General features: G+C 34.0%; 1 protein-coding gene across 1 annotated transcript in view; it reads left to right on the forward strand.

Moving 5' to 3' along the window:
• The first annotated feature begins 8,059 nt into the window (after nt 1–8,059).
• LOC113404110 (sensory neuron membrane protein 2-like) overlaps nt 8,060–12,855 on the forward strand; it is a 79,541-nt gene continuing 74,745 nt past the window's right edge. The window contains exons 1-3 of the mRNA XM_026644880.2: nt 8,060–8,294; nt 12,141–12,298; nt 12,637–12,778. Of these exons, the coding sequence (XP_026500665.1) occupies nt 8,178–8,294; nt 12,141–12,298; nt 12,637–12,778 (417 nt within the window). The 5' untranslated portion in view covers nt 8,060–8,177. The remainder of the gene's footprint in view (nt 8,295–12,140; nt 12,299–12,636; nt 12,779–12,855) is intronic.

Below are 12,855 nucleotides of genomic sequence, written 5' to 3' on the forward strand. Positions count from 1 at the left end.
CGTTTTCGACGTCAATTCGGTAGAAAATACCTTCGGATTTAGATCTCTGTCCGTATATAGCTGAGAACAAAAGTCATACTGTATTTCCCGTGTTTTACCGCCGACCAGTCGGCGGCGCAGCGAGCGACGAGTGCACGCCGTGCACGGTTTGGGTCCTCAGTGTTAAGATGCATCGTATAGTCCATATTGTATACCTAGTATTGTCTCCCAATCGTTTGCAACGGTTGAAGTTATTCAATTATGTAACTTATATACTTAAAATAGAATTCAATTCGCTCTGAATTTGATCGCGGTTCAAAATTGCCATCGTATTCGTTATTTAAGTGTCTCACAACAAAGCAGGTTGTGCTACGTGAAACGAGTTAAATCAAATTATATACACGAACTTTTTAAATATAATTAATCTGTAGTTTTAATCGATGTCCGTGAATTGAATTCCCGTTCAATGTAATGTGCTGCATACGTGTATAAATAATTAGCCATTAGTTTGTTGTATACACTATCGCATTTTTTAAACGATGAAAATTGTAACGTATTTTATTTGTTACGGTTGAAGTAGTTTTTGCAAATATGTAATTTATCACAAGTTTTTATTTTAACATAAATGTGTACGGTTAAGAATACATTTGTATAATGTAAATATAGCAGTATTCAGCAGTCGTTGCCCGTCGAGCAATACGTTGTACGACACTAGCGAGACGCAGCGGGCGACGCCCTTTGTTTTAAAGCACGCTCGTTTTTTAGCGATAAAACATTTGTTAATTGAACGAATGAATGAATGAAAGATTATTATTATTATTATCTCTACTAAAATACTTACAAAATCTTTCGTTAGTGAAAATAAATACATGAAGAGAATGCTCTCTCTGACGACTGCTCGTCGCGGCGTCTTTGCAGCCGGCGGCGGCGGGTCTTGGACACTGCTCTAGTTATGTTCTTAACCGTCAGTAACTGTTGTGAACGTATATAATAATATGTGCAATTTTATTACGCAATTAATTTATATTTTATCAATAAATTTATTTTATCTGTATAATAATTCGTACAGACAGATTTAATTAACCACGTAGATGTAATGGTTTCGTCCTTTATAGTGTATTTATTGTCGTTTATCCTGCGAGTCGTCTCTAAACGTCGGCCGAATCGGACATATTTTTGTGCTCATATCGAAATGTTTTATACATGTTTCATATAAATTCGACTTTACATCAAAATAATTAAATTCAAAACAATTTTTACAATGTTCTCGATTTTATTGATCGACTTATGACAAATTTTAATAAAAAAAATGAAAGTTTTTTGATCATTAAATCTCACAAAAATATTTTTGTAATTTAAATACTAAATTATATATAGCCTATGCCGAACAAAGAAGTTGTAGAGATAAGCAGACTTTAGATTTAGAGGTAATCGATGCTATTTTCTAATAGATCTGGTATATTGTGCAACAAACACGGTTCTCGATATAAATATTTTACTTAACTACATATATATTTAATTATCATATAAAATATATAACTTTTACTTGGAAATCAAATTTCTTTATGGATTTCTTCGACATAATAAGCTATTTTAGAATCTATAATGAATATCATAGATATCAGATCAATTGATTCGCGTCATATTGTTTGTTTATCTTGAGTTTCGCGGTCGGCGTAGGCTATAGAACTGTCGTCTTGGAGACGTTTAGAGACGTTTAATGTTTATGTGTAGATGTATTTAACTGAACGCCCACCCCACACGTGTTCTGTGTTTTGTTACAATACGTATCGACTGATTATTTTCCTAATGTTTGTATTCTCTTGTGACATTCACTTTGAACACTTATTTATTTTTGCTGATCGAACAATTCGGTCTGTTTTAATGACATTTGTATCGTGAGCTTTTTGTTTTTAAAAAGTGATGTGTTCTGCATTGGAACAGTATTATGAAATAAGGTCCTGCTTCCAAAGGAGGACTTAGTCCAGCAGCGGCTAATTTTAAGTCATGATAACTTATTTAAATATACAATTTTTATTATTTACAAGTGAACCTATCGCTCAGACGTTAAGATCTGTACTTTAATAGGTTTCGAGATTATACTTATCGATAACTAAATAAGTGTTCCCGGTGGTGCGCGGTTTATCAGAAAATGATCATTCGATGTTTCAATGTTTGCGTCAGTATCGACCTCGCCGAGTGAGGGTTTTCAATCTCAAGTCAATTGCATACAACTTATTTCCGACGCCGAATGCCTACATAGCGTAACAAATCAAATCAATGTCTGAATACGGTTTCGTAACCGTCTCTGTTTTTAGATATTTTTTAATATATAAGGCAAATTTTTGTGTTTTTTTTTATGTGTATGTGTTTAATAAATGTTTGATAATTATCTGTAACCGTTTGTACATACCATGCTTCATTTGCTGGGCGTGTTTAGTGTATCGGTATACATGGTGTTTATATTGTAGTGAGTGTATCGAGTCACAGGCAGACTGTCGCAATATTAATCTTAAGCTAAGTGCACACGATGCGTATCTTTCGAAGCGTATACGTGTTCGTTTCCCATGTAATGAAAAGATACATCTTGTTTGCATTTACGAAATTCAACCTTTTCCACGTCTATATAAAGTTCAATTTGTGAATATCAAGGGTTTAATAAAACATTGATCGGCTTCGTGAACGTGTTTGTCGAATTGAATAATACAACGCCTAAATGTGGGAAGGCTGAACGATAGGTACCTATATGAATTTACATTAAAGTAGAACAATTATTTATATACGGAACTCGAGTAGTTGGTTCATAATTTTTATATTATACGATGTTTGTAACTTGAGACCTGTAACTCAGACTAGATGTAGTTTTGTAAACTAAACTGAAACATAACATTTGTCTTTTCTAAGTAACGGATATGTGAATCGTAATTTTAAGCGTTTGAATTTTGTAAATGATTTGTTTTAGAATCGTTATTTGTATAATGAGTGGAAACTCCAACTATAAATGATTTCGATTTAATATATTATACCGTATTCGATGTGGAATTAAATTCTTGAACGAGTATAGAAATTGTGTCAATGTTTGTGTCGGTGACGACGTTCCTGACCTGACTGTTATCGCATCGTATAAACACGCGAACGCTTGCTACCGAATCTTCAAGTTTTAATTTCAAACGCATATTACTTTCACAGATTCAAAATTTCAATTGACGAACATATTTTTCCGATCGATCATTTTACTTGCAGTGTGTATTGACACGATTCGACAAAAACTTCGTCACAGACAACAATAACGGTTCGATCAGGAACGTTCTTTGCAATACTCATATCAACACGTACGCACTCGCGGGAACAGCTTCCCGTTTGCATTCAAAACTATCGGACTGTCGGTATTTAGTAGTAAAACTCGGTTGAAAGGATATTGCGTGATAATTTATAATGACTTATTAATATATTTCGAGTGCCTTTCCGCTTGCCGAAGCGTTGGTGTGTGTTAAACACTCGCAGTCTCGTCGCTACCGATAAACGATGGACTGACACGAAACGTAGCAAACAATTTTGGCGCAGTTTTTGAAAATACTACGTCACCTTCTTACTTAATTTGATTTGAGTGAAGATATTTGATTCGTGTCGCGTGTCGTGACGCGTGGCCGTCATCACACGTTACGACGAAACATTAATTATTCGTACACTAGATGCTGCAAATAAATTATTCAACGGAAAGTTTGCGGGCATGGAACCAATGATACGCTTGCAAACATTTGCAATGCGTAAGCAACGGTTCCCAAACTTTTCCAAGGACGTGCAAATGATGTAAACTATAATTTTTGCTGCAACGCATTTCTCGCTAAAAGCCCGAACTTTCCCCGAGTGGGACTCGCCGATGGTTTATTCGAAACGATTTCAAATTTTACATTATATCTCGGTTATGAAATTTTATTTTATTGTTTTGGCGCCAGTGTCGTTTTCTCAAACCGCGCCATAAATTCACAGTTTCGTCGGGACTGAATCGGGATCGTTTTCAGGTTCACAACGATTGTGAGTAGTGTAACAAATGCCGATGTGTCACGACTAATATACCAAAACACAAAATCGCCAGATACAATTAACATTAAGCTCCCCACGCGGTCCGATAGTTCACGTAGACGTTTCGTATTTCACTGTGTTCAATATTATAACGTAATCGGCCGAGCTGTTTAATGTAATGGTCACACTTATGCCAACGAGCGAAGCGAATGACACCGAACTGGGGGGTGTTTCTGAGTTATTTACGGTTTCAGGATGGAGAGAAATGCCTCCATACGTTTCGAAAGAGATTTTCATAGGTTCCGAGACAAAATAGCGACTTCGACGAGTGACTTCTACGTCTCTGTTGAGGTACTCGTGTGTCAAAGCAGTTTGATGAATATCGGACTCATTCGAGGGAATTGTACGTCGCTTTGTCGCTTCGCTCCGCTCGCCGTGTCCTGTGTTAATATAATTAATCACGTATATAATTAAAGTATATCAGTGTACGCTAATTATAAACTATATTAATGAGCATGTGAACTAATGAATGTTAATTGTTTCGATTTTATTGTATCATTATGTTTTAAAGACGTGTAAATATGATTTTAGAATTAAAATAAAATAATTGATCACTGTACCTGTATTGTCATTATTTTAATTGCACCCGTTTTGTTTAATGATACTTCGAGCCATATAACGAGATTTGATCCTGAGTCGAGACAAAATATTTCGTATCCAAAATGTCTAAAATGTAACCCTTATCAAAGTTAAACCAAAACTTTTCAGATTAATTACACACTAGGTTACAATATGTTTTGTAATTCAATGTAGGGTAATACTACATTGACACACATATCTGAAGTACTTATCTTCTAATTCTAATTATAAGGGTATGTTGCAATTGACGCGAGTAGATTGAAAAACAAAGTTCAAAATGCAATACGTTAATAAAATTAAACTGCAATCTAGTTCAAGTTTTATCTTATTTTTCTAATAAAACACGTTCTTGCCTATATGTATGTATATATCGACTCGACCACATCGATAACGACAATATCTGATAACACCAAATTGTTTTTTCTGACGTAAACTTGATATAAATAGAGACTTATGTAATACGTACGAAAGTGCTCATTAAATACGATATAACAAGATATTGCCCACTCGAACTATTTCTTGAGTGTGTGTTGTCAATATTGATCACCAACACTGTTCTGTATGTAGCCACTTCGTGCCTCACTCGTGAAATGTTAAAGATCGACTTGCGGTATTACGCTATTTTGATCCGTGTTTCTTTTAAGTAGTTTAATGATTACGGTAATTATTATACACAACTCAAATATCGAATATAATATTCTGGCATTTAAAGATCGTGTTCCTACATTGGTTAAAAGGAACCAGGCACCCGTCGAGGGAATTAAATACAGCTAGAATGTAATGTTTTTTTGAAATCGGACGCATTTTTAAGTCAGAAAAACCTCATGATATTTGGCATCAACTCGTGCTGCATGTGCTTCGAGCGACACCGTTACCCTCAGTTCAATATATTACATATTGACAGAACCGGACAGACCGCACACCTGTATAGGTATTTGACTGGACACGATGAAGGAATAAGCGCAAAAGCTTTTAATACACAGTTATCCATAATTATCAGAAAACCTGGTTATTTCCAGTGAGAAAATCTTAATTTAGCATAAAGAATCTCTTGATCATAATTAAAAAAAACTTTATTCGAGAATATTAATTAACTGTAAAGTTATCAGTTCGAGCTCTCAAAAACTCAAGTTTCAAGAAATTCTCAGTAGTAGCCCGAGTTAGACAGTAGGCTATATTTAGTCACGTGTACTAGACGTAGACGGACGGGAAAATGTGCCGTCTCATGTTAAGTGGCCAATGCCGCCAAGACATTAACACTGAAGAAAATATTTCTTTGGCGCTTCCAGTCTATATCGCCAATGTACCGCCAATCTTTGGAACTAAGATGTTATGTCCTTGTGCCTGTAGTTACCAGTGTAACGTGTTCCACTTAGAAGGGCCAGGGAGCACAGGCTCAATACTATACTTACCGTATTGCTGTTCAGCGAAATAGTGGTACCTACCCACACACTCGCAAATATATGACCTTCGTTAAAAACAGCTGCAATCGACCAGGCAGAAAGTAATATATTTGTTGTCCTACCAATGATACTTTTTATGTTACTTTACGGTATTTTACATTCTTCATCCTTCAAAAGCATTTCACATTTTGTAATATCTTTCCTTTCGCTTTCCTGCAATCTCCCGGAATGATTTCGCGACAAGAAACGGAATCATGAGAAAGTCAGGGAAGCGCGCGCTATTTTTTCAACTGATTTCTCTAGATGATGTAATGTTAATGTTACTTATTGCCAAGGTGAGATGTCAGAGGTCACACAACATATGCGACTCTACTTGACTACTACAATAGTCGCTTGCTCGTTTTAAATCTACTTACATATATTTACATACTCAAATATATACTTGATGCTCTTAATTGCTCTTGTAATACATATGCTAATATAGCATAAGCTGTACAGAATATATGTAAATATATATGTATTTACATATATTCTGTTTAATTATCTATAGTTTAATTATCCATTTTCTAACGCAAAAGGCTAAAGTTAGAAAGACTGAAAATTCCAATATTTATTTATAATCAGGGCTAAGTGTCAAAATTACAGCTTAATTAGCTGAAATCAGTTTATGAATCAATTCTATAATGACACCCAATCACAAACAAGATAAGAAATATACTTTATTTTCAACCTGTACCCGCTCTGGGACCTATGTTAGTATATGCTTAATTTTTAGTAACTTGTCCATCAAGTACTTAGTAAATTTTTATAATTAGAGATTTATTTTAATTAGTAAATCAATAATTTAGCCATTTCAAACATTATTTCCAAGTTTGTAATAAAATATGTTAGTGTACTAATGTTTATTATAATGATTATTTATTGAATATCTGCATCATTTTACGAAATATTTAGCACCTAAATGACCGTATCAACTCTAAATCCCAGGACATAAACCCCTCCAATAGGACGCTGCTTAAAGACTCCCACGATCTTTCGGTAAGATAACATGCAAACCACCTCGACTTTTAATTCCTAAAATATAACTTATGTTTCGATAGTTTGCTTGTAGTTAGATAGTGTAGTTTAGAGTCGATTAGTCGGCTATAAAAAATCTCAAAATATTTATTTTATTCAATTATGTACATCACCAGTAACTTATAATTCGATACTTGGTATCTCCGACCACAAGTTTAAAGAGCCAAGTGTTTCGTGGCTCGTTTGTTGCGCCCGCTCTATACACAAGAACATTTAAAAAAGTATTTTTATTAAATACTTTAATACAAGAAAATTGGCTTATTTCGCGCTTGTTATGCATAAAATCAATCTTACAAATCTAAACTAATCTTATGGAATAAAATCCTAAAATATAATCATTTTAACTGTTAATAAAATAAGGTAATAAAATGAAAGGGTAACATAAAAGAAAAATAAATGTATCATCTAATCTGATTCGAAATCAAAATGAAAAAAAAAATACATATTTTTCTTATGCAAGAGATAAGATGTAATCAATGTTAGTCTGTTATCGTCGTTAGCAAATAATTAATGAACGTTGGAATTGATTACAATAATCCGAGTTAATTTTACTAAAATAGGACAATTCCTGATGGTTCCGTATTTAAGTTGGACCTTGAGAATAATTAAAAGAAAATTATATGTTCGTACAACTTAAAAGAAATACATTATTTTTCATCTAGTTTTTACACATGCGAGCTGAGCCTCACTTTCATCTTGGTTTTTTAGATTAATGCTGAGTTGCCACTCGCTCTATGTGGATACAACGTTCCGCTAAGACAGGGCTATATAGAGCCCTTCCACCGCTAGCACGATGTATAAGTATGAACGAAGCTATTCAACAACTATATCAGTGCTGTTTGTTATTGAGTTATAGATACACCCAACTGTTATCAATTTGCTTTAAAAAGTAGCAACATCGGTATCTACTAATTAAAAAATATACTGTACCCTGATTTACAATATTTATCAAATACTAGTTCAAGTTATCATAATTATAATGCAAAATCTTATTATCGGTGTCAGTTGGTGAAAAGGCTTTGGTGTAAATAGAGTTAGCACGTAGAAGAAACGAAAATGTGCAACTTGATCGGTGGTGTAATCACCACGGTGGTGGGACTCGTGCTGGTGGGAGTGAGCTGCTATCTGGGCTTCGGACTGGTGCCTAACATAGTCGACGACATAATTAGAAGCGTAAGTGTGGACGGATAACATAATTAACTACCCAAATTGACCACGAGAACCTTTTTAACGATATACCATAGCCGGCGTTTTAAGATATTTTCGTCTTATCGTCACTATAGATCTCTCAAAATCAATGATTTCCTGTAACCATAATGTTAAGTCGTTATATTTATGGGTTGCAAATATTATAACTAAAATTCATTAAATATTTTAGGCTTTACAAAATAAAATTATTCAGTCTTGTTTATCTCTTTAAACTATATACGGTTTAATTGAGTACCCACCGTAAGGCTAACCCATATACACCATTCGCATAAGAAGTAAATAATGTAGATACTAATCAAAGACTAAAAATTTTAACTAGTAAGACATATTCCTAACACTCCGAACCTATTCAAGTGGTAATAACACTTACAAGTAAGCTCCAAGTAAAACAGACATAGCATTTATTTTTATTATATAGATTGGCGGACGGGGAATTGAGCCACCAGATCGTAAGTGGTCACCGTCGCACACAGACATTGGTGGCGTAAAAAATATTAGCGATCCCTCACGTCGCCCATGCACCATCAACCTTGGAAGTTAGGATGTTATGTCCCTTGTGCCTGTAGTTACTCTGGCTCACTCGCCCTTAAAACCGGAACATAACCACACTGAGTAATGTTGTTTGGCGGTAGAATATCTGATGAGTGGGTGGTACCTACACGAACCGACGGTTTGCACAAAGCCCTAACACCAAGTATCTAGATTCTGATTACTAGGTTTCCATTGTTGTAATACGTAATGTATTTATTGTAATAAGTCGTTTTTGTGTTTTTTGTTAGTGTTTAAAATAAGTAAACACCACATTGACACAGTTCATAAGACTCACCACCATTTACCACACAATATCAATCACTTAAAATTGTACTGTGTGCAATTTATTCTGCCGACACTGTCAATTTTCCACTTGTCGCTATTAAAGACTAGAGACAGTTCTACACTTGAGCGGCTATTTGAGAAGTTTTTGCGTAAATTTAGACAATAAATTAAAATAAATAAGAAAATGCAATAGCAATTTTATTGTTTTTTATTTGAAACACTATTATACAATTATTAAGATTTAGGGAAAATTAAGACATGGAGATGTGCAAAAGTTTTTCATTTATGAAACCTCTGCTAGACAGTCTGCATATATTTTCGGCGGTCCTGAACTTTCTGGATGAAGGGCATATTCAGGTCTCTTCCAAGATTTCTTCCCCTGGTTATCACTCCCTCGATCGACCTGAGCTGCTCGTTCCCACTTCAGCTTTCAAACTCTGCGAGCTAAGTCAATCCGCCTTCGGATGATTTCAAGAGCACCTGAACGAACTTAAGATTTTGAATGAGCCCTACGATAAAGGACCGTATAATTATACATGAATATTCCAAACATAGTTGATTTAAAACATATTTAAACATTAAAGATCAAACATATTTAAACATCAAAGTCAAATTATTGTTGATTCAAGTAGGCTCATAAAAGCTTTTGAATCGTTATGTTACTGTGTAGAATTAAATGCAAAGCTATCACAGGCGCGGAAAGTAGATTCGGCTGATATAATATAAGAACTTAAAGTAATATGTCGAACATGTTTCAGAAGGAGTACTAATACTATAAAAGACCTTCTGTATATATAGGTATATACAGAAACGTTTATCTCACAAGTTAATAAACTAAAAGTTGTCAATTATTTCTCTGAAGAGACGCGAATTGACTACGTCCTTAGGTTGTCTGGTAACAAATGTAGCGTTAAGTTCGCTTTTTAACAAAAACTATTAATTTCTAAAAAATATTTTAAATGAATGTGCAAAATATAACATTAAACCATAAACAAAATAAATATTGGCGCACCAAAGATATTTCATCTTATTAAAATAAATAATCAAATCAAATTCTTTACTTATTGTTTGTCAAATTAAACACTACCGTCGGTTCGGAAAAGAAAATACCCGACCTGAGAAGAACCGCCGAAAGAAACTCTGCGGTTATTTATTTTTGACAATTCATGATTATTTCCATATGTTATGATTTACATACATATATATTAGTTTATATTGATTATTTATATTCAATGTCGAAAAGAAATAGCCAGGAGGATATCGTTTTATTCCCAAGGTGCGCTACCTAACGTAACCATGAACTCACTAATGGTTTAGTAACCTTTCGCACACTAGCGCTCTTCTTAATTTGGCACCAGAAGCATTCTGATCGCGTATAACTAATATAGACAATACTTAATATTGAAATATATTTATTGTTAATATAAATAAACAGTTCATGTCTGACATTTTACTTGATTTATTTATTTACATATGAATTTTTAACATAAATAAGAATTCACTGCATAAATCATGACTGCGTGGAATGGTGGCAAGGCCAAAAAGGGCTCTTGGCGAAAATTTACCAGCACTCCTGTCATCAGTGGAGACAAATGGGCAAGGTGTACGATGGGGCGTGTAGGGTACTTTCAATGAAAATTTTTATACTGCTACTCCAATGTCCAAGACAATATCGCTCAATATTAAAAAAAAGTCAAAATATCTAGCAAACCTATGTTAAGGTAATATTAACCAAAGATCAAACTATGTGGTACGTGAGATAGAAAAATAAATTAACAATGACAATACAACACTCAAATAAAATTAGCATCGATCAAAAAATTTAAAATGTATTTTTTCTTAATAGATCAAGGAAGCATTATATGAAGTCTCTTGTTTCTGGAATTAAATAATGACCTGCCAACAACCAGATCTAATATTCGCAGATGATAATATATATAATTATAGTTAAAATATACACTAACGAAGACATGCAAAGCTCTAAAAGCTAACATAAAATTATAATACAAAAACATAATTGGATCATAATTAGAAATACCTTACTTGGACTACATTTGAACACGCCAATAAACTGAAAAAGACACAAACATGAATAATGATCAATATAATTCAGTTTTCGTATGCTCTTTGTGAAAAGAAATCCCCCACTCTACAAACCGTGAGGGCTCACGACATATTATGCATTTGCGCATACATAGCTAAACTACTCCGGAAAAAAATGTAAACTTTTTAAAAATACGAATTTAGAAAAATTTGTCCTTTCCCTGCCCTTGTCCTAAGCGATTTTGGGTCAGCATGTGCATCCTGTCATACCTCTGTTAATCAACACTTTCAGACATAGATATCAACCCTGCAATTCAAAATACGTTACATATACGTGTCACAGGCAGCTATCTAGCCAGTTTAATATGCCGTTCTAATTCATTCTATCGTTTTCACATATCGAGTTCATTTTAGTAAACTGCCTGCATAACATTCAACGTAGAGTAAGTTTTTGACTTCAGACTAGACTAGACTTAGAAGCTTCAGATTCTCATGAAACATAATATTTAGATTCATAATATGAATTAAAATGTACTAAAAATTAAATGTTATTATTATATACAAATATTTATATTTTTAGGAGAGTCTCAAGCAAATTACCATATTATGATGTATTAATAAAATTGTTAGGTAGTCAATTAGGAGACTTATTAAACAAGTTGGTTACGATACACATATCATACATACAAAGTATATTATAATTTTATATTAAAATAATTTAAATGTAAAATATACATTAAAATACCACAATAGGACTCTTTAGATTAAGGCTCCTCTCTCGTTCTGGCCGACGCTCCGTAATGATCTCATTATTATGAGCTTACCGTCTAAGTACGCATTGTGGCAATAAATAATCGATTACCTATTATATTGAGTACTTCCAAGATTTCATTTCCTCGTTTATTGAAACATTTTCAACGAGCACTTCATATCGTATTTGTGATATTTTAGGAAGTACAACTCATAAACGATACTGAACAAATGAACCGGTTCGAAGAGGTGCCGTTCGCGCTCACTTTTAACGTGCGCGTCTTTAACATAACGAATCCTGATCAAGTTCTGCAGGGCGGCGTTCCCGTTGTCAAAGAAATCGGTCCCTATGTCTACACGTGAGTTGAGTATTATGTTTTAATAGAAAAGCAGATAAATGTTCCACAAGTTTCGCCGACAGCCACGACTAAAATGTGAAGTGTTTTATGTGAGAATCATTGCTGACACGCAGCAGGAGCGATTTGTTTTGTGAAAAATTAGTGTCGAGCGTTAAGGAAGAAATTTCGATTTAACAAGTATCTTCAATAGTAATAAAAACAGTTTCAAAACTTTACTAGTAAACGAAAAAAATGCGTAAATAAAAAAATAAGAGCAACTCTAGTAATAAATAACTTAATATCTAGATTATAAATATAATAAATACCTCGCTAGTAGATAGAATTGTTTTATTTCCCAGATCACGCCAACTACGAGTGATCGAAGAAATGAACGAGGATAATATCACGTACCGCCGCATGGACCTCATGGAGTTCGACGAGCAGGCCTCGTATCCGTACACCACCGACGACAGGCTGACCATCGTTAACGTCCCATACCACGTACGTACCTTACATTTCTAAACACAATAAAAAAAACAATTCAAAACTAAAGGTATTCTCACCTTAGGCTATGAAAC

This window comes from Vanessa tameamea, chromosome Z, assembly GCF_037043105.1.
Source record: "Vanessa tameamea isolate UH-Manoa-2023 chromosome Z, ilVanTame1 primary haplotype, whole genome shotgun sequence".
NCBI classification, from domain to species: domain Eukaryota; kingdom Metazoa; phylum Arthropoda; class Insecta; order Lepidoptera; family Nymphalidae; genus Vanessa; species Vanessa tameamea.